Source organism: Gobio gobio (assembly GCF_949357685.1).
Source record: "Gobio gobio genome assembly, chromosome: 25".
In the NCBI taxonomy this organism is placed as follows: domain Eukaryota; kingdom Metazoa; phylum Chordata; class Actinopteri; order Cypriniformes; family Gobionidae; genus Gobio; species Gobio gobio.
This window is the reverse complement of record NC_137121.1, coordinates 19,899,993-19,921,559: the sequence shown is the minus strand read 5'-3', so window position 1 is coordinate 19,921,559 and position 21,567 is coordinate 19,899,993. Positions and strand designations below refer to the sequence as shown.

The following is a 21,567-nucleotide window of genomic DNA, read 5'->3' as shown; positions in this document are numbered from 1 at the left end:
CATTTATATAAAGATCAATTGATTTCCGTCTGTGCAGCGAGAGTGATTTATTTCACCATTTCAGTATGATTAGGGAGGAAAAGTTATTGTAAAATCAAGTCATTTGGGTAAGCATACTGTGCAGCTTTTTCACTTTCCATTTACATTCACATTACATTTCATTTGTTTCTAATGAAGCCCAATTGTGGTAAAAATATCTGATTCAGCCACTTTTTTTTTTTAGCAATCTGCTATTGCTATGATTCAGACTGCACATTTACTGTAACCTCACGTGTTGATGTTCAAGTTAACCCAGTAAATAACCCAGAATAAGTTCAATAATCCATCAACCCAAAGGAGTTGACGTCATTGGGTCCTCCACAGCTTTCAGAAGGCTTTAGAGACACTTTTTGGCGAGCAGTGAAGTTTATTATACTGTAGGTTAGGATAGATTCTAATCACATACAGAGAAATGTTATTTGACAAATTACTAGAATTAAAAAAAAATTAATTCTATCAGTTTCTTTAAGTTTACGATACTAGGACACATCCCAATCCAGTTAGTAATGCAGGGCCAGTTCTCTAAACAAAACTACGCGCATGCACAGAGAATCATCAGCATGTACTAAAATGATTTTACCTTGGAAAGGGAATTAATAACGTCAAAAAAAGCATGTGGAGATAAATGCTGTTTTTTTAATGAGATTACACTGAGATTATGTTGACAAATCAATGCAATATGGTTGCTATGTTTGAACGTTGTAAACTGGATCAATGGTTTTAATCATTTTTAATTTCAGAGTACTGATTCAACAGGGTAATAATTGCAAAAGTTAGGTATAATATTCAGAGCAATGATGAATGTGTTCGGCAAGGAAGGACATGGGGGAGAGACGGCGGGGAAGCTTACAGTGGTATTGATTTGCGAGAATGTCCTCCATCTGTCACCATAATGAATGTTAATATGACACTACACGGAATACAGCAGCTCAACAGATCACATGAGCACATGCGTTTAAGACCCAAGGCTGTTTTTAACAGAGCTCAGTTTGCAGCTGTAAATAGTCCATCTACACAACTTCACGTCTTTTGTAATTAACAGCTGTCCATACAAGTAAGACAAAATTGATTTTGTCTGTTTATGTAAATACATAGATTTAATATATTATGGGTAATTGAGCACATCTGGTCTTTTCAAGCCTGTCATGTGGTTACAACTACATGTTTTTTTCAAAACAGGCCACTATGAAGTACCTGAATTACACAGTATCATTTCACAGAAGTCACAGTATCATGACTTCAGACTTGACTTTAAGACAGAACAATCAAAATAAACTTTCTCAATAAGTATATGTTCCTGGTCTGCACATAATTTATCAGTGAACAAACAAACAGTTTGTCATACTCATAACCTGCTCTGCCCCGAAAAATACTTTTCTTTTTGGCTCACTTCACTCACACTGTATTTTTACATCTATATTGTTCGTATATGCATTCACCTTTACTATTTCTCTCAAAAATGATGATCGTGTTGGTACCCTTACAGAAAAACCACATGAATTTCACATGTGCTTTTAACATGTTAAATTTCACATGTGCGTGTGATCACATGTGACCACATGTGCTTTTAACATGTGAAGTTCATGTGTTTTTTCTGTAAGGGTAAGTACTCTGTGTATCCTTCAATTCTTATACAACACCGGCAAAGATCGCTTACACTCATCTTCTTCTTCTACTTCTTCCAGCATACGTGCAGTTAAGTTCTGTTGACAACTATGCGTCGTTCAACATACGTCACTTACTCCGTTGCTCTGATTGGTTGTAGGTCTATCCAATTGAGTGCAGAGGCATTTTCTTTCGTGGTTCGGTTGAAACACGCCCAATGATAATCACAGCCCAATGGAGCAGTATCAGATTCATATTCTGACTAGAATCTAAGTATGATGACGTCAGGCTATACTATAAGTGTAACAGTAGTAAAGTGCACAGCTACATTTCTCATTTGTACTGCATGTGTACTACAAGTGAACCTATACGTATACTAGTTGTTTACAATTTTACAAATTCTTGTACATTTGGGACCCACTTTATATTAGGTGGCCTTAACTACTATGTACTAACATTTTAATTAATAATTTGATACAATGCACTTATTGTGTACATACATGTTTTTACATTGTACTTACATTTAAAAAAAAAAATACCTGCATGTAATTACATCTGTAATTAATTTCTGTAGTTACATTTGTAATTACACTGCTGACCCTTCCCTTACAACTTAACCAACCCTTAAACTTACCCATACCACCACAACTGTCCCTAACTCTAACCATATCCCACCTCAATTTCAGAAAAAGTGTTTTGCAATACAATATGAACACAATAAGTGCATTGTACTTATTGTTTGATGTAAGTAGTACATAGTAGTTAAGGCCACCTAATATAAAGTGGGGCCAGTACACTTGTAACTTTTCTTTAAGTGAACATAACATCATACATATAGTTTACTATTTATATATATTTTTTGAACTTTAAGTATACTTCTATGTTCCTATTTAGGTATTTGTATTTTTTATACTTGCAATATATGCTAGTTTCTGTTTCTTCACGTGTGTGAACCGAAGATTCTGTACTAGAAGATGTGTCATAGCGCCCCATACCGTATAACAGTGAAAACATGGATAGCTGGAAATTCAGTTAATGACGGAGTGAGTAAAGTAGATTTTGAAGGAAATTCCTATGTGCACTACCAGTGGACTAGCCTACACAAAAATGCAGATACTCAGAATTAGGAACATATCTTTTCTCTTTATAAATCAACATTTTCAAACAATGCAAGTTTATAAGACTGTATTTAAAAAAGTATTTAATAGGCTACGCTACTCTACGCTACTACAAGTCAAGTAGAATACGTATTCTTTTAAGTATATCTCGATCAAAAGATTGAGTACATGTATAGGCCAAATATACTTAAACATTTCTGTCAGTATAAGTCAAGTATACTTAAGTATATTTATGAGAAGTACATAAAAAGAAAGTGTACTTTCTTATGTTTAGTGTAAAAGAAGTATATTAATTGTACACTTGAATGAACTTCTTTTTCGTAAGGGTGGGTTTGAATTAATCACAAGTGAATGTCAAATGTAAGATCTTAAATGGCAGGGTAGCATCTGGTGAGAGAGCTGCTTTCATTAGCAGAAGATCCTCTGGCTCTAGATTACATCCACAGGTTTCCTTGTGCTACTCAAGACCTTTTTAAATCCCACTATCATACAGGTCAGGGATCAGCAATATCCTGGGACTGGTGTAATGGGGGAAGTGGTCCAATGCAGGGAAAAGCAATCAAGCCCAGATAAAAGGAAAGAGGGCGTCAATGAAGGAGCAGGTGCATGGGGTGTTTTTTTACTCAAAGCTGTTGTTAAAGAAATCTAACCCCCATCACCTCAGCTATGATTGCTTGCAAAGATGCAACTGTACACATCAAGCTGCAATTTTGGTGTTTTGATCCGGGAAGATGATAAGACCGGTTTCCATCTGGCAAAGGCTTGATGTTCGGTTTTACTGTAGAAAATGCAGCACTTACATTTAAGTGCTGAATGGAAAATGCTTTCAAGCAAATGAAAATGACTTTGCAAATCAAATGAAGCCACATTCACAGTGCTACATAATTTCTGTAATTGCTGGGCTTTGATTTATTTTGCTGACACCGGATTATTTTGGTTTGTTTCTTCTCAGAGTTCTGGACTTTCTGAACTGTATACGATAAATACAATTATAATTGTTAGCTAATTTTAATGACCAAAAACTTTTTTTCAAAACTTAGATTTTTTTTTACTAGAGGCAAATTTTAAGTGTATGCCTGGAGGTCCCTAATGTGGCAGTATCACAATATATTTTAAAACGTAATTTATTCTTGTGATGTTTTCAGCATCAATACTCCAGTCTTCAGTGTCACATGATCCTTCAGAAATCATTCTAATATTTGGTGCTCAAGAAACATTCCTTATCAATGTTGAAAATATTTGTGCTGCTTAATATGTCTGTGGAAACCGTAAGATGTAAAGTTTACTGGTAGAAAATCACACAAATCAGGGTTTATCTATTTAGGATTTGCAATGGGAAGTTGACTTCAGTCATTTTCTGAAGGGTAAGAATTTCCTTCTACTGATTATTGTTGGAAAAAGAGTTCTATTTGGTAGCCTGTTTGTGGAAAAGTGCCATTTAATGTGGATTTAATGTTATTATGCAAAGTCCTATTAATAATGTTAAAAGCAAATTAATTCACATCAGTCTATGATTTCCTCCTCAGCGCTCCAGATTTGTTTGGTGTTAAGCTCCACGAGGCACATTGTGTGATGAATGTTTGTAATAAGAATTTATGTTTGTGTGGGTCGTGGTAGTCTAATCTCACAGAGTGTAGAAGATACACATTGAAAAGGCAGGGCAAGATGTTTTGTGTAGGCTTCAGGTCCCTATAGGCTCGGAGCACATGATTCCTTATGCTGCTCACCTGCTGAGAACAGCAAACCTGGCGCACACTCCACAAACAACTGTGCCTCCCTTTCTCTCTTTCTTATTCTCCGTCTTGCATCCTCTCTTGTGGGAAATGGGACCTTGCAGTCAGCAGAATATTCATCAGATAAATCTGCGAAAACACAACACGCTAAATATAAATGCATGCACATTGTAGCGTGAGATACAGAAATAAAAAATCACAAATGCAAACGCCCTATTGTCCTTTTCAATTTTTAACTCACTAAAACTAATTCAAGTTTTCAACAGTTCCCAACAGCAGAATTAAGTAGATTTGTTTTTCATTTCCTGAAATGTGAGTGCTGCTTGCGCATGAAAAACTCACCACCATCAGTGATGCCAGAATGTTCTGGCTGGTTGCTTGCTAAACAATTCTAATTCCAGACCCTAAGACCACTAGCTTGCTCACTAGCTTGTCTTGTAGAAGTAAAGCAGTCACGACGGCCTCGGTTGCTAAGGCACTGTGTTGAAGTGTTTTTTCTTTGTGTGTGTGTGTGTGTGTGTGTAGGTCCCACCGTCTGGGCCGTGCGTCACAGGCCGTGATGTGGGTAGAGTGTAGGGTGCTGGAGGCCGGCTGTGGAGGCAGAAGGAGGTCCCTACGCTCAACGGTCATGAGAATCCCCTGCTCCTTCTGGTTCCTGCTGCTGGTAGGCGCTGGAGGTCTTCTTCTGCTACACCTACAGGACCTCACAGAGACACTCCAGCAACAAAACCAAGGTCTGTCTAACATGTGACTCAGTCTTGCTATTTCAGTTTTCTTTTTTAAAGAAAGTGTTCGCACTGTTAAAATGTTTTGCCTGGTTGTATAAATATGTGCTTCATATGACAGCATGAAAATTAAGTGTTTTTATTCAAGTAAGAAATATTATTTACTATGACTAAATATGAAATATAAATATGCTGCTCACAAAGTGCATGGATTGGATCAAGAGAGATGAAGCGGAGGAATCCAGCAACACTAATATTTATGTATATATATATATATATATTACACAATATTAATTGTTAAAAATATTCTTAACCCTGTAAAGCCTACTGTATCATATTTGATTAGCACATTTCTAAAGCTTCTAAATTATCAGCATGATCGAAACATGAAGAATGTGTTGTACACAGTTTACTGCATGCCTTCTGTCGTCTGATTGATATTTATACTTTTTAAAAGTAAAATACCTTTTATTATAATTGTAAAAATGTCCACCTTCAGGTTGTGGTTCGCATGTCTTTTTGCTGTGAAATCTTTACAGATTTTAAATGCAAGAACAACTATTATATTGTTAGTAATAGTTTAAGATGAACACTTTCTAGACTGAAGTACCTTAGGTTTACTTGATTATCCATACATCACTTTTTTAGAAAAGTCATGTTCAAATGTCAAATATGATACATCAGGTTTTTGATGAACATTTATTTGTTCATCTCTTAATCATTATTGTATTTCATTGCATTATATATTTTGCCTCCACAATGGAAACTACAAAGTTTTTATCATAAAACGAATACACTGGTCTACAGCCAACATGCTTCTGAAATAAATGTAGTCCAACTTTACTAGTTCTGGGTCGCTTAGAACGAAAATTATGCTTAAAATTGCTTATTGGCTCTAGTTTTTAAGATATGCTACTGGGTCAGTATTATGACCATTGACTTGGGAATGGTGGAGAATAAGTGAGTAATAAAGTGAAAAGATCTCATTTTAAAGGCCCACCGAAATGCTCTGAAATGCGCAGCATTATTCAATGTGTGGATGTAATTTCCACTGAAACAGGAAGACATATCCTGTTTATATCCATATCCTTATCCAGGACATATCGAACAGCTCCACCCCTTTTTTTTTTTAAATAGCCAATAGCGTTTAATTTATATCACAGCTCGGCCAGAGCCATTGGGCTCAGTAAAACCACAGTTTCCTCCTAATCTCTAACCGTTTCTCCTCCTAATCTCCTCCATATCGCTTTAAATTATAGCATTCTGTGCAGAGTTCAAATGGGTCCGATATGTTTTCTGGTTTGCGCCGACTCACGCATATGATTCGCTCTGTGCTATCATGTCTCTGGACCGGAGCAGACTGTGTGCGCGCTGTGGTGCATGTGAAACAAGACTTAATTCGCTTCAATGGAAAGCATATTTACATGCTTCTGAATAGTTTCCTTTCCTTTATATACGTGCCATTCACCATATAGAAAATCGTAAATGTGTGAACAAGTGACCAATTTTAGCCGCAGCTTCAGCGTATATTTATAATGTTCATATTCTAGAGAGTATTTGATTGGACAGAAAATCTAATGAGAAGCTAGAAGCTGTTGAAAAGCAGAGTGCTGTCATCAAAATCATTGATCTATATTGGCGGAATTGAGAGACTAAGTTTTGAATGCTTATATCTTCTAAATGTGAATGTTGTCATTGTTTAAGAGCACACTAGCTTATAGATAACAGTATGGCTAACATATTCATCAGAAGCCAAAAAACTTCAAATTTTAATGGGGACTTTTAACCAGAAATGAGTAAAATACATCTTTGACTGGATCTATGAATAACTCTATGACTAGGTTTGGACAGTACATGCTTTTTAGGCAAAACAATGAATGATGAATCGGAAGCTGGCATTACATCATATAGTACATGATATGAATTGCATCTTGTTATTCAGAAGTCATGAATGATGGAATCTTAATTACGCTTACATCTCTCTGCTGAACAAATTGACCTAAATCAGCTCTAGAAATCATACAGCAGGGGTGCAAAACTCAATTCCTGGACAACCACCGCCCTGCAGAGTTTAGTTCCAACCATTCCTGTCAACACTCCTGTTTTTCCTGGGAGTCTCCCGACACACCAGTTTTTTGCGTAATTTGTATGGCCCAAACCTTGTTATATGAATAATATATTCATATAATATGAATAATCTCATCAATATATGATTGTCCAGTTGCCAGATTTTGAATGAAACGCATCCTACTCACACAATCGACAAATTTCAACCCATTTGTGACCTCAACCTGGCAACTTTCAACCCAGGTGTGCTGTTGATATCTGCGCAGGTAGTAGACGCAGGGAAGTTGTTTCAAGCATCACTAGTAGAAATGGGAGGAGAAGACTGTATAATTATTGTGCACATATACTGTAAATACACACATGCATGTATATATTTAAGAAAAATGTGCATGTATATACTGCATATATTTATACAATTTATCTTATATAAAATAATTGTTATATATATATATAATTATAACATATTTTTCTTAAAGGGTTAGTTCACCCAAAAAAGCTTCGAAGCGTTATGAATCAGCGAGCCGAATCATGATTCGGATCGCGTGTCAAACCGCCAAACTGCTGAAATTTGGCGATTCAAACCGCTGAATCGACTCGCTGATTCATAACGCTTCGAAGCTTCATGATGCCTTGTTTTGAAATCGTCATCACTATGTAAGTCGTTATTTAGGGTTTTTTTGCGCACAAAAACTATTAACGCCGATTCATAAAGTTATTTTAGAACCACTGTAGTGAGATGGACTTTGTAACGACGTCTTTAGTACCTTTTAAGGGTCTTGATAGTGAACCATGCCATTGTGCCAATGGAGGCCTTTCAGAGCCATCAGATTTCAACTAAAATATCTTCATTTCTGTTCCGAAGATGAACGGAGATCTTACGGGTGTCGAACGACATGAGGGTAAGTAATTAATGACAGAATTTTCATTTTTGGGTGAACTAACCCTTTAAATATACATGCGTGTGTGTATTTATATACACATTATAATTATACACAGTACACACACATATATTATGTAAACACAAACTTTTATTTTGGATGCGATTAATCACGATTAATCGATTGCCCAGCACTAATATATATAAATATTCCTACATCAGAACAAACCTGAATAAAATAGTTTTACAGCACCAGCAATTATTTATTGCATTATGCAGCTCTAGCAAAACAACTAGAGGACTCATGTCATGTGGCAAGGTGATGTCCCAGCATACACTACAGTTGTCCTTTGTAAGAGCTAACGCTGTGTTTGATTACTGCCATTTTTCGGTTTATTTGAAGTGCTAGCATGCGGTGAAGTGGGCTTTAAAACTCACTGTGTCTTCCCTGCAGAGCCATCAAAGCAGCTAATATTGTCTGTTTCCATCTTGCGACAGAGGACAATTGTTAGCTGAGCGCAGAAGCTCATGAGAACGATATTATACTGATTGCGAGATACGCAGGGGAGATATTGCAACGTTGTCTCTCGGAAATGTGGGTCAATGAAAAACTCTACAGAAAGTCTTAAACGCAATTTGCCTGTCAACCTCACTACTGTTTGTCGAGGCAGTATTTAACCTTTCATTTGAAATCAAATTGGTTTACTGAGAAATGTTTTTAAAACACATTTATGGCTAGGCATGCATTGTTGTTTATTGTGGTAACTCCCTCAGAGACATTGTCAAGTTCAGTTTTAATAGAAACATTCATTAATGCAAATAAAACATACTTTTACACCCTTTTACAGTAACCTTTTCATGTTAGTTGTCATTCCTGTCAGAGCTCAGAGACATCCTCAATAATTGAACATTTGCACAAGCCTCAAGCGCAAATGCTTGACAAGACACAAACAATATATGTAGAACTTCTCTAAATGCATTACATTTGAGACATTTGTTTCCAAAAAAGTCGAGCTCTTTGCTGCATTAGAATCTAATTAGGGAATGACTAACCTGAGATGATTGAATCTTACATTACTATTGACTGAGGGATTGTGTAACTAGTCATTGGCGGGGAAGCTAAATAACAGTTCAATAGTGCCCTGAAAAGGGAGTCTATTCAGTTTCATCTCTCCTGTGCTGATTGATCTGTCTCTCCATACCCTCTGATCCAACCCGTCCAGTCAATGACAGCTGTCTCAGTGGACCCCGAATCATAGGCAGGGAATCTGCGGTTCAAACTAAGTTTTGGCTCTGAGGTATTTCAAACTGTTGAGGGCTTGTGGGGTTTTTCCATTTTAGAAAAGAAGAAAATTGTTTTTTTTTTTTAATATTGCTACTAAACTTTGCTGCATTACTTAAAAATTCAACTGGGGTTTAGCGGATACTTGTCAAAAATACAAAACAACAACAACAACAACAATATTATTGATTACTTATATTAAAGGGTTAGTTCACCCAAAAATGAACATTCTGTAATATATTACTCACCCTCATGTCATTTCAAACCCTATAAGAGCTTCGTTCATCTTCGGAACACAAATGAAGATATTTTTGATGAAATCTGAGAGCTTTCTGAACCCTCCATAGACAGCAACACAACGACCACTTTCAAGGCCCCAAAAGTAAGCAAAGACATCGTTAAAATAGTCCACGTGACTACAGTGGTTCAACCTTAAATTTTATTAATGTTACCAGAATACATTTTGTGTGCAAAAAAATAAGAAATAGGAATTTTATCAACAATCTCTTCTCCTCCGTGACACTCTCCTACACGATTCTTGTAAGCACCACAACTCATGCATGTGGTGGTCAGCCAATAGTGAGCCGCCGTTCTGCCATATAACCGTGTGAATAGCCCAACAACATGAATAGCGTAAGAGAGTGACAGGGAAGAGACCCTTCTGGGCCTTGAAAGTGGTCGTTGTGTTGCTGTCAATGGAGGGTCAGAAAGCTCTCAGATTTCATCAAAAATATCTTCATTTGTGTTCCGAAGATGAACGAAGCTCTTACAGGTTTGAAACGACATGAGGGTGAGTAATAATGACAGAATTTTCATTTTTGGTTGAACTAACCCTTTATATTATATATATTAATTTTGTTTCCTAAATTAAATTATTCACTTTTATTTGCTATTACGCTAAAGCCAAAGTAAATGATTTAAATATTGTTTGGGAAATATTTACTTTGTGTTAGGTTACTATATCATTTTTTTATTTGAAATTATAAGAGAACCCCCCAGATTTTTTCGTACTGTTGAAATACATTTTGAAAACTCCTGGTTCATGCAATATGTCTTCAGTTGAATTCAATTTGAACTTTATTCTTGCAGAACTAGATTTCTGACGATTGCTGCTATTCAAACATTGTTTCCTGGTGGACTAATAAAAACCAAGGGGTGAAGATTTGGCGAGATAGCATGACCCATTAGTCCCTTCTGGTCCTTTAGGTGCCGTTTAGATACACTATCTAAACCCAATAAGCCTATTTCGTCATTGACGACTATTCAAAAGAGGCTGTGGGGGCCTCTATTCTGTGACTATAATAACTTCTATATGACTCTCCAGTCCTGTATAATACTAGCATATTTCAGACCAGTTACAGTCAATGGTTATTATACACTTGCTGGTACAATGATCTATAATTTTCGCTCTAATACATCAGCAATGAAACATTACACAATACTTTCATCAATGAATGTTGGTGAGAAAACTTGAGGGGATTTTCGAGTGTCTGATTGAATGTGGGCCAACAGGAATCAAAAGAAATACGACTAGCCCTGGAGAGGGCATATCTCTGTTCATTAAGACTGACTCCTTGTGCATGAAAGAGAATGAATCACATAAGACTTCAGCCTTAACTATCCCATTGCAGCTGTGGATGTTTCCACAATTTTCTAATTTGATGTTTCCCTAAAATGTGCACTTCTTGCAATGTTTCTTTAGATTTTGCTGATGTGTTTAACAAAGCGTAGAGGAATTACAATGCACCAGGTGTTTTCTGACATTGACAGGAACATGGTGGAAGTAAACTGACATTTTCTAAACCCAGACATTTAATGCTGTTTAAAAAAAGTCAAGTCTGGACGTTTTAGCCCTTTTAACAATTATTAGGTCAGTGATGGACATTCCATTACGAGGTAATTACTACAGCATTACAGTGATACGATAAGAGTTCTCAGCTGCCAAAAAAAGGATGTGATCAGTCACAGGCCAGTCAATTGTATTGCTTTCAGACGGTCTATTGCAGTCAATGGGATTATAAAGAACTACATCATAGCACATGCATTTCCGACCGTTGCCCTTCCTAATTTGATTGCCGTTGAGCTCACTTTGCACACCACTTAAACAAGATCAATACACGTTTACAGCCCTGCTAGATTTACAAGGCAATTTGGAGCAATTATTCAAGTCAATTTTTAACCCCACCTCTGCAGAACATTTAACAAACTCGGCTTTCCATTTAGGATATCATTATTGTAAATAATTTGATGAGTGCTTAACCTCTGACTCATCAGTGACTGCCTGAAGTGTATCATGTGAATGCCTAATACAAAAAAAAACAAAAAAAAACAAAAACAGATCTAGCAGGAGTGAGGTTCATACATATGTGTTGTACTATGTATTTCATATAGACAATTATACAATTTCATAAATATTTTTATTTGTTTTATAAGTTTGAGGTCTGTTAATTACTTTTATTCAACAAGGATGCGTTACACTGTAAAATCTAATTAGTTAGACTTAGAAAAAAGCATGGAAACCGATTGCCTTAAAAAAACAAGTAAAGTGAAATAGGAATACTATGTTGTGCTAACAAATACTTAGTATAGTTCACTTACACAAGAGTTCTAGTAACTAAAAAATAACTGTAGAGAGTACTTGATCTTTTACTTTAGATTTACTCTTGACTTAGTATAGCTACCATTGTTGTTACCATTGTTGTGTTTTGCATGCTGAATGTTGAAGTCTGTGTGTGACTCAAGCATGGTCAACTGCAAGATATTGCTACAAATAAAGAGGGATTATATCAACCCAATTAAAAATTTCACAGGTGTGTATGACGTAAGTATTAGCACTAAAATTGTAAAAGATCATTATACGACATAAAGGGAAATATTACATAGGTTAATTTTAAAAGGTGACCTTAATTTCTGACTTAATCATCTATTAATTATTCAGTCAGAAGCTAGGTCAACTTTTAAAAGCAACCTATACTTCTCTTCCTTTGAAACCAAAAAACTGTGATTTCTTTTTGCGCCGCTGCACCAATAGGAACAGAGTTATAATAATATGAATGTTTCAAGTGCCCAACCAAAATGAACACTGATCACCATAATGGTGATTTATTTTTATTTTTTTGACAAAATGGCGCTCAAACCAATCGATTAATCTTAACTTGGGTTGTCTGAGTAAACAAGGAAAAGTATGTGAATAGTACAGATTGTTACACTTAAGACATTAAGTGAAGTTAACTAAAAAGTGTTTTTTAAAAAGTGGATTTTAGTGTACATGGATAAAAAGTGACAGTAAAGACATCATAATGCTAAAAAAATCTATTTCAAATAAATGCTTTTGAACTTTTTATTAATCAAAGAATCCGGAAAAAAATGTATCATGATTTCCCCCCCAAAAATATTTAGCAGCTCAACTGTTTTCAACAGTTATAATAATAAGAAATGTTTATTGAGCAGCAAATCATCATATTATAATGATTTCTGAAGGATCATGTGACACTGAAGACTGCAGTAATGATGCTTTGACATCAGGACATCAGTTAGCAGGAGGGTTAGCAACTGATGACAGAATTGTCCTTTTTGGGTGAACTATCCATTTCAGCCTAAATGAAACTGTGAGACATATCATGTGACATGATAGCATTTTCCTATTTTCTACTTCAGATGTGTGAGGCTGTAGATTACATTCTTTCCCCAAGGTTCAAAACTCAGAGAGGTGAGAGGTGTGTGAAAATCTCCAGCATCCGGAATCAACACGCAAGCATGTCTCTGCATGGGAAGGTCTCGCCGGAGTGTCTTAGTTTAATTAGAGTTCACGCAGAGTAGACCACTCCGCTGTCAGGTTTCAGAGGAGAATATGAATATATACTTGCGTTAGGCTCCTATGGTGCTTTGAAGCAACTGTCTTTCAGGTCTTCCCATGGCTCACATTCTGCTCTCACATTCTCATAACATTACGAGATTATTTCTAAATAAACCTGATTGTGATATTCCAAATCCAATTATATATGTGCATTTTTTTTATAATTCATGAGTTAATTCAGTGTAAGAGAGTGGGGATGATGAAAGACCACAGGACAATTGTGGTCTGTTTAGAATAGAACATGCTGCAATTGATATCAGAGTCCAGAATGAACACTTTGGGCCAAGCTCCAAATGTGAGTTTAAAAAAAAAAACGTTTGCCTGATAACTTGGTTCGAATTGTAAGACTTTCTCATTATGGAAAATTCTGTGATGCAGTGACCTGTGCTGTTTTTCACTAATATGCAAGAAAAAAAGATGCATTTCTTTATTTTTATTTATTTATCTTTTTAAGTCTCTTTGTCATTATCTCTGTTATAAAATATATAATGTTTTTTTTTATTTAAATACTGTAGCTAGCTGCAAATCCAAGGACAAAACTATATTTTGCATGTAAATATATTAAAATATTACATTAGATAAATAGCTCATATAAAATAAGAATTTATATGATATTACATTTAGAATATCAAATTTATAAATAGAATATATATATATATAACTTAATTCAGTTCATTTTCAATTCCCTCACAGTTGTCAGATGTGAAAAATTGTTAGTTTTAGAATTTTTGTTAGCTCAAAGGGGGGTGGGGGGTGTTTGAAGGCCAAATAGTCCAAAGCCAAGCTACCTGCATCTGTCTCCAAACAAAAACAAAAAAAATTCCTCTTCACAATCTGCAGACAAACAGCACTTTCAGTGGCTCAGAATGTGAAGCACTTTTTTTCAAGGAGATCTGAAATGTATAAATGGCCTGTATTTTTTTCCCCAACAAAATATCTGCAGTCTCAAGTCTTCATAAAAGCATCTCTCCTACATTCACATGTCCTTTTAACCTCAAGAAAAGACAGAATGATGAAAAAAATGAGGAAAAGCACAAACAGAGTGGAAAAGGAAGCAAAGAAAGACTTAATGGTTTTGTGAAGCATTCTATCAATCCCACTCAAAGCAGTGGGCATGGAGGTCGTCATATTTGAAAGATGTTTTCAGTGTAGAATATACGCAGCTCATTACCATTCAGTCATACTGCTCGTTAAATTCGTTTAGGCATATGACACAAAGGTCAATTAGTATCACATTTACTGTGCAATTATGGTTCTTGCAGGTTGGTAATTTTTTAAAGTGCACATACTGTGCCTGTTGGCCATTTTTACGTGACACCTATAACAATGTAAGATGGGCGGATATTCTATTCATATAGCACTGAATTAATGGAGGTGAATTACCAGACGGTTTTGATTAAGGCCACATGCTTTTACCCAGCCTCATTCGTCACCTTGCTTCATGCATAAATTGCAGTGTTAAATCAAATTGGTTCAATACACTACTTCATGCGGCAAAAAAAATGCAATTTCAATCTGTTTATTTATAGAAATCCTGATATTCGACCCCCTTCCATGGCCCTGTGAGAGTGCAATGCTGTGTAGGTGCCGCGGTTTGTGGCTGAGATATTTATAGATGAAAGATGACAGAGAGACTCTCGTGCTTTGTATCGGCCGGGCATGACTTGTGGTATCTGAACACAAGGCTATTGCATTCCTTTGAGAGGGGGCAAAACTTTCTCGGCCACTAGTGATCCCTGTTCAAACACACAGTTGCTTGCTGCTGTGCAGAGCTCTCTGAAAGCAGAGTCTTGACACAATTAGGCCACTGGCTGCAGTCCATACAGCAGGTGTTTCCTTAATTAAGATGAGAAATGAGGGATTACACACCATACGCACGTCATTATCCAGCTTTATGACTTTATCTAGATTTGAGTTATTTTTGTTAGACTAGCCATGATGAAGTGGCCTCACAAATTATTATTTTGTCACATTGCACAATTGGGTGTGTGTGCATATGTAAGCAATAAGGTACGAGAGGCTGTGCTGTATCGTGAATAATGCTGCCTTCACGTGCTATCGGAAATATCCTAATTCCCACTTTAGGAGTCGTGATTATGAGCTTGTTGCATTCAAGTGCTTTGTTGTCGGAATGAACTGGAATCATGGAGGACACCAGGTTTATTATTGCCTATTTGTTGGGAAAATCTTATTAAAACCTACATCATATGTAGTGTCCCATGCACTGACAACCATATAAACATTCCAGATTGGAATTTCAGTCAAATGCTGGCTATTTTCGCTGTGTATCAAACATAAATACGCTTCAAATGATTACTCGTAGTCGTACATGTAAATATGCACTGCATTAAGGTCAAGACAAGACGACCTAGCTGTTTTGGGGGGAAAACTAATAAAATCACACCGCAGTAGTTCTCCCCGCTAGTGTTAATTTTGTCACCTATTTTTAATTTAGTCTTAGTGTTGTGCTAAATGTCCTTGTTAGTTTTAGTCATATTTAGTCATTCACATATCTTTTTTTGTTAATCAAGTTTTAGTCGACTAAAAGTCTTGTCATTTAAGTCTAGTTTTAGTCAAAAGACAACTCAAGGTATCTTAGTCAAGTTTTAGTTGACCAAAAGTCTCGTCATTTTAGTCTAGTTTTAGTCAAAGGAAAACTCAATATATTTTGTGGCAAAATAAGTTACATAAAATATATATAACCTGCATAATGTATGTGCCACAACACCATATCTAACTGGTTAATTTACAGCGTAGATGCCTAAAATCAGCATTAGCTTATGAGACAATGGGCACAAATATTGATTTCGAACTTGATTCAGTATGAATTCATATATATATATATAGCCTACTGTACATATAAGAAAAAATAAGTTTGCCTTTTAGCACTGTTTTAAACTTTTTTGGGGTTATATTATATTTGCTTGCATTCTTTACTATTCACTATTATTAACATTTCAAAATTTCACAAATAAGTAAGCAGTTATTATCTGCAATACTTTTTTGAGCAACTAGACTGCATGTATATTTATTAAAGAGCCATACAGGCACCCAGTGGGTAATGGCATTACAAGTGAACATTTTTATTTGTCCAGCTACAAAATGGCTCTAATTTGCCTCTTTGCATTGGAATTCTCTATTTTAACCTTAATTAATACACTAATTGTAATATAAATAATAAAAATATTAGAAGAAAAATGTTTTAAGTGGTCATTAATGGACCATAAGTATTGCACAAATAGTATTTAGTACCAAAAGATCTCCTCAAAATACTCTAAAATATAGGCTATTTATTTTAAAAATAGTTAAGATGTATGGTCACATTTGACCATCAATGAGTATAAGTGTGACTTAATTAGTAAGGAATACCTGAGGGCTAAATACAAGAAAAACATTAACATTAATGTTAACAATGTGGCTGGTGTAATAATCAATGCACACTATGCTGTAGGCTACTGTTTACCAAAAATTGCTGCAAACACCCAGGCCCGTTGCGACAAGACAGGCAAACCAAGCAATTGCTTGGGGCCCGAGCTGGCCTGGGGCCCCAAGACAACGACAGGTTAAGAATAAAATGCAACGACAAACTGTGTGAGCGCCCCAAACAAGATAGTGGCAAGTGATAAATTACACTGGATAAAATAGCTCTACTTGTATTGTACAAAAATGGTGTAATTTTGCAGCAGGTAGGCTAGCAAAAATATGTTTATCTTAGCTATCGTTACCTGCCTGATGGCAAATGCTAACGTTACTTGTAACGAACTGTTAGTGCAACTATTTTTTCAAACGGACGGAATATGGTTACATACTGTAATATGTTTTTTAACGGGATAAGGAAGATAAAGATCTGTTCCAGCAATCACTGTTTATCGTATTTAATAACATTGCTATAGCTTTATAATAGGTTTTTATGAAAGTGCCATAGCATGCTATACTAACTATTATTTATGCTATGCATAAATAACCTGGAATAGTTAATATAGCATTATATATTAATAACTATTATTATAAACATTATTTAACCAGAAAGAGGCAGAGGAACATGATTTTTTCCTATCTTAATGTGCTAGTGTCGGGATATACGGTAGTGACAGTTTATGCAAATGTGACATTATTTTTTATTTTTTAAGTTACCAATGGATCTTGAACAGTTACTTTATTTTGTGTGGCAATTTTTACACTGTTACATTTTTAAGTGCAGTATCAGGACAACCCACATGTTTTACTGGTACTGTTTATTAACTATTTAACAAGGTATTATAGTCATCTGTTGCAACTTTATAATAACCATCCAGATAATGTTTATAGACAGTTTACAAACCAACTAGTAACCCTTAACTAAGTGTTAGGAATATCTGGTCCGTCTATCTATGTAATGTTTATAGATGTTTTAAAAATGGTTTCTTAAAGGTTTACTCATTTTTTTAATGGTACAGTGGTGTTTTTTGCAAATGTTCAACTGTTGAAAATGTTCAAATTTTATGCACATTATATGCAACAGTATTGGGGGGGCCTCCATGTCCATTTTGCTTGGGGCCCCCGAATTCCTTCAAACGGCCCTGCAAACACCTGTATAGTGAAGCTGTTGTCTAACTTACGCCATTCAAATGTATTGACACAGCGCTAGAGGTATTGAGCGCTCCGGGAACCACGTGACCGCGCGCACTGCCGCAAGATGACAGGCTTGCAGCAACTGGAGGAGTATGAGAGAGACCTGTAGCCTACTCGAGCAACAGCGCGAACTCTTTCGGAATATTTTGAACAGCTGAATATTCATCTCATGATGAAAAAGTAGAGACGATTGTAGACGAAAATGAAGAGAGATTTTATCTTAGTTTTTATTTTATGCAAAACATTTTAGTCTCGTCCTTTTTCGTCAACAATAATGCATGCTAATTTAGTCTTAGTCAGCGTTTTTGGGCATTGGTGCAGTCTCGTCATCGTCTCGTCTTCGTCATGGAAAAAAAGGTTGTTGACGAACATATTTAGTCTCGTCTCCTCTGACGAAATAAACACTACTCCCCTCCACTATGTTTAAAGTTTATGGCACACCCATCTCTGGAATTTGGGTATCAAAATTATTTCCGAACTTCCCAGTGGGAAACATGACATCAGTGGGCGTTCATGTGCAATTTTTACCTAGGAAACTCGTATTTACCATAATTACTATAGCATGTGAAGGCAGCATAAGTCACGGCTGAAGGCCGTTGTTAGGCACGATGCAAAACCCGCCATGACTTATTCACGATACAGCACTAGCCTCGAGTACCGTATTGCTTTTATAAAACGGTTACCACACCATAGAAATATTAAAGCCAAAAAATATGTATAAATGCAACTTTCACAAGGTAAAATCACTAAAAGCCTTCCTTCCGCTTGAAAACTGTGAACTGTATAGAATTTACATTATTGCATCACTAAGGGTGCTTTCACACTAGCAGTTTTGGTGCGCACCCGGGTTCTATTGACGTCAGAGTTCGGTACGTTTGGATGATGTGAACACGGTCTTCCGAACTCGGGTGCGCACCCGCGAACCGTACCAGAGTCCGCTTAAAAAGGGTGGTCTGGGGTACGGTTCATGTGAACTCCGGTACGGTTCGCTGCTGATGTGAGCGCAATCGCGGAAGTGAACCGCTATTAATGACGTATGATTTGATAAAAAATGTGTGTTTGTGTGTGTTTCACTCATTTTCCTGACGAGCGTGACTGACATACTGCAAGCAGAGAGCTGTAAACCTCATTTCTGCTCGTCTTCAGCATTCTTTAGAGCATTGCAGTACATTTGCGGCATATAGACGCAAGTGCCATTACGTACTGAAGCTTTAGAAACAAAACCAACGGTTAAAAAACAAAAATATAAAAGTGAGGTGAGAAACGCTATGCATTTTGCTGCCTTCACGCTCGCTGTCGTTACTAAGCAACCGGGTAAACAACTGCTGCTTTGATGACGCAAACGCACCCCGGTTCGGATCCAAATAATATAATATGAACACAGTCCAGCGGGGGCAGGGGGAGGGGGGAGCAATCGAACCAAGTGTGAAAGCACCCTAAGTAACGAAGACTTTTATATTGAAAGGACTGAAACTTGTTGTGAACATGAAGCAAGACACAACTGACAAATGCCTTGACTAGCGTTGTCATTGTCAGGGCATGTGAAAACCCCTTACCAGTAAAAGGACAAGATATCGTAGCGGAAATTCAACTTTTTTTTTTTTTAATTATGAACATAGTACTGACCTGAAGGAAAATGCTACATCTAAATGCAGGTAATACACTATAAGTCACCGGATTTCTCTCTCACAATACTCTACTGTACATAATACACTAAGCTTCAATGAACAATAACAATGAGAACAAACATATGTTTACGTTGCTTAGAATGGTTGCTAAGGGTGTTGTGCAGTGAATACACAGAACCTCGGGGTGAAGCGGTTATTGCCATTGACCAAACCTGAATTTTTTTAATTAATATCTTTCATTTTAGACTCAATATTGCAAGTTAGTTTGTCTGTTTTTGCAACAAAAACAATTCCAAACAAAACTACTGTAGAATCGCCACACATCTCCTAGCAACCCATTCGTTATGTTTGCTTCTATGAAGTAGCGTTTTTGGGTTGAGAAAACTATTCAATGGCTCACTCACAAAGACAGTCACTTGTATCGTTCCTGAACGAATCAGTATTTTTGAAAAAATCATTCAAATTAACGATTCGGTATCACTCACTAGGACAGTCATTTGTTTTGTTCCTGAATAAATCAAATTTTTTGAGTGAATAATTAATCATTAATTGAGTCAATTGAGGGAATAATTAATATACTCATAAGGATAATCACTTGTTTCTTTTCTTTAAAAAAAATAATTGATTCACTCATAAAGACTATCAAGATGTAACTGCAGAAAGAGTTAGTGGAAAAGCCCCACCACTAGTGCAGAGACTAGTGTGAAATAAAAAAAGTATTAAATTAATACGTGACTTGATTAAAATGACTGTATTTGTGAGTTTCACAAATAAGAATATAAATGCCTGTGGGTATTTATAACATTTAAGACATGCTCTTGATAGAAATGACTATGTCTGGCACAGTGTAAATTTGAGCTTAGAGCTTCTACATTATGATTTTGCCTAAATTAACTCACGGCTATCCTCCAAGGCCTGGAATGTGCTGATGCTGCACAAGTGCATCTCAGGCATGTGGATGAAGCATTTATTCATGGTAGGAGAAGCTTCAGGCTTCTATATTAGAGACTAGCCGCATTGCATGTAAATATCAATGTCAGGTAATGAACAAAACACCTGTGTTGACAGGATCTCCTCTCGCAATAACTTTCCCCTAAGCTTTACCGTACAATATAACACTCTCTGCAAGGCTTTGATTAAATCAAACCTCCAGGTGTGAAGTGATAGGGTTGTCTAGCATAAGCTGATTATGTGTTCATCTAAAACACGCCATCAAAACAACAGGTTATTTCAAGTGATGCCAAAATTAACACAAAGACATTATTCAGAATGAATGAGCTACATATTTTAAAGGAATCATTCATCCAAAAAATGAAAATTCTGTCATCATTTATTCACACTCATGTAGTTCCAAACTGTTATGACTTTCTTTCTTCAATAGAACACACAAGCAGGAATCTGACAGTGTTTTTCCCCCATGCAATTACAATGAACATGGACCAAAGCTTTCAAGCTTTAAACAGAATGCTCTGTAAAAGTAGCATAAAATTAGGACTCATACAGTAGATTTGTGTGAGAAACAGACTGAAATGTATGTGAATACATACACAGCTATAAATTTCATTTCTGAGTAAAGAAATACTTTTAATAAAAGTTCATCAGTATGGTTCAGCGGGTTAACAGGGTCAGGGAGATGATAATGGACAGGAGGAAGCTGGCTCAGGTGTAAGACTTTTATCTGATCTGTCTTGAGGATTGTGCATCTTCAGAACAGAAAGCATCGCTCAACCATAGTTCAGGCAGAGTTCAGGGGCACGGCCGTTTTTCCCCCAGAGATGGCCTCGGTGTGAACTCTAAATTGGCTCTTTGATCTTTGAAGTCAGCACAAGTAGGATCAAACATGTATTCATTTTATTGAACATATGTTTCAAGGTTTTTATACTTTTATAGATATTGGATGAAAATGCACAAAAAAATGTGTGCCACAGTTGTGCCAATTTTGTGTGAGGTATTTCAGCACAGAAACCTGCACCTTATTGACTTATTAACACCCTCAACCCAGTTGAGCAGATGCTATTTGTGCTGA

At 36.3% G+C, this 21,567-nt stretch overlaps 1 protein-coding gene across 1 annotated transcript in view; it reads left to right on the top strand.

Moving 5' to 3' along the window:
- The window catches only part of LOC307121600 (carbohydrate sulfotransferase 8), a 79,293-nt gene that overhangs the window by 24,700 nt on the left and 33,026 nt on the right, over positions 1–21,567 (top strand). Inside the window, exon 2 of the mRNA XM_079809234.1 lies at positions 5,021–5,229. Within this exon, the coding sequence (XP_079665360.1) occupies positions 5,055–5,229 (175 nt within the window). The 5' untranslated portion in view covers positions 5,021–5,054. The remainder of the gene's footprint in view (positions 1–5,020; positions 5,230–21,567) is intronic.